Source organism: Emiliania huxleyi (genome assembly GCF_000372725.1).
Source record: "Emiliania huxleyi CCMP1516 unplaced genomic scaffold EMIHUscaffold_4527, whole genome shotgun sequence".
Taxonomy (NCBI): domain Eukaryota; phylum Haptophyta; order Isochrysidales; family Noelaerhabdaceae; genus Emiliania; species Emiliania huxleyi.
This window is the reverse complement of record NW_005198589.1, coordinates 1-1,710: the sequence shown is the minus strand read 5'-3', so window position 1 is coordinate 1,710 and position 1,710 is coordinate 1. Positions and strand designations below refer to the sequence as shown.

Genomic DNA, 1,710 nt, shown 5'->3' with positions numbered 1-1,710 from the left:
GCTCGATTGCTCCACACCCTCGGCGAATGCATCCGCGATACCCCCCCCCCCCCCCAGGTTGCCATCGCCTACGCCCTTGGAGGCGGGAGCGGAGGTCTGCGGGGGCGGCGCGCGCTTCTGTTCAAGCTCCGCGCAAACTCGTTTATTGACCGCGGCGCAGACCTGAGCTACTGCTCGTGCTTTGCGGCCGAGGCGGAGGCGCATCTCTCCCCATATATCACCCTATATCTCTTTAGCTTTGCGGCCGAGGCGGAGGCGCGCGCGTGCGTGCCACGGACGCCCCTTGTGCACACGCGGCACAAGGCAGCACACACGCAGCACGCACAGCACGGGCAGGAAGGCGCAGCGTCGGTGGAGACACTCCCCCCCGCTCTTCAGTCGAAGACACGAGCCCATCACGTCCGCCGCTCGACGCCCTAGCTGTCGCCGTCTCGCGCCGCGCAGGTATGCTACCCGCCGCTCACTTTCCTCGCTCCGTCCGGGCGGCGGGAGGCGTTCGAGCACGGCGGCGTCACCTTCGAAGTCGTCGAGGTGCTGCCCTCCTTCTCGTCGTGACGGGGGAGAGGTGCCATCGGCACGCTAGCATCCATCGTCCATGCACGTTGCACCCTGAATCTACGTAGCTCTGTGAATTTGTTTTGAAGAAGGGAGACTTGGGAGAACATGTGACAGACAGACAACCCAAGGAGGCTGGAGCGTGGAGGGAGGGATGCAGATGAAGCTGAATTAACCCAACCCCTGGTTATACAAGCGTCATCTTGTAGTGAACAGGCCGTAACCCAACCCCTGGTTAGTGCACAGTGGGTCCTGTTAAACTGTGTTTGTTATGACCTCCCCCAATGAACACACCAGTGAGGGAGGGCGAGACGATCGAGGGATCCCGTACCATGCGGAGTCGACCCTATCCAGTGCCTTGGACAATGACTTCTGCCTCGCTGCTCTTACTGCAGCCGCCTCCGGGGCCGGCGCCGGCCGCCTCGCTTCGCCAGTGCTGTCTACGCCTGCGCCGCCGCCCTGCCCTGCCCTGCCAGCCCAAACAAACCAACACACACACACACACACACACACACACACACACACACACACACACACACACACACACACACACACACACACACACACACACACACACACACACACACACACACACACACACACACACACACACACACACACACACACACACACACACACACACACACACACACACACACACACACACACACACACACACACACACACACACACACAAAAAACACTCTGCCCCCACCTCGAGCGCCCCGCGCCCTCTCGTCCCACGCTCTGCGCCTCACGCCTCGCGTGACACGCACGCCGCGCGCCCCGCGCCCTCTTATATCAGGTATTTCTCCTCTCTGCTGCTCGCCGACTCCTCCTCCCCGCGCATGATCTAGAACTACGCCTCTTTCAGCGACTCCTCTCTCTTCGGGGCCCACATGTACTACTCGTTCTGCCCGGTGAGGGGCGGGAGCGCACCCATTCCAACGGCTGGGAAAGTTTCTGAATCGGCGTGTATGCGCGTGCGTGTCGGTTTATTAAAGAGGTCCCTCTCTCCGGCTCCTCTCTAAGAAGACACGCGCCGGCCGGGGGGGCTCGTTAGATATCTCGCTCTCGCCAGAGGGCGCGTGAGGGCATTTTAACGGCGCAGGACGGGGGCGCTCACACTCTCTTAAGGTTGATGCTTAGAAAAGG

The 1,710-nt window shown here is 61.3% G+C and overlaps 1 protein-coding gene across 1 annotated transcript; it reads left to right on the top strand.

Moving 5' to 3' along the window:
• Positions 1 to 57: 57 nt before the first annotated feature.
• EMIHUDRAFT_256239 (hypothetical protein) lies at positions 58 to 555 on the top strand (the record flags this gene model as incomplete). The annotated part of the gene is made up of 2 exons (XM_005768553.1): positions 58 to 351; positions 445 to 555. Coding segments are annotated over 2 exons (405 nt in total), but the record flags the coding sequence as incomplete, so codon positions are not given.
• Between the last annotated feature and the right edge of the window lie 1,155 nt (positions 556 to 1,710).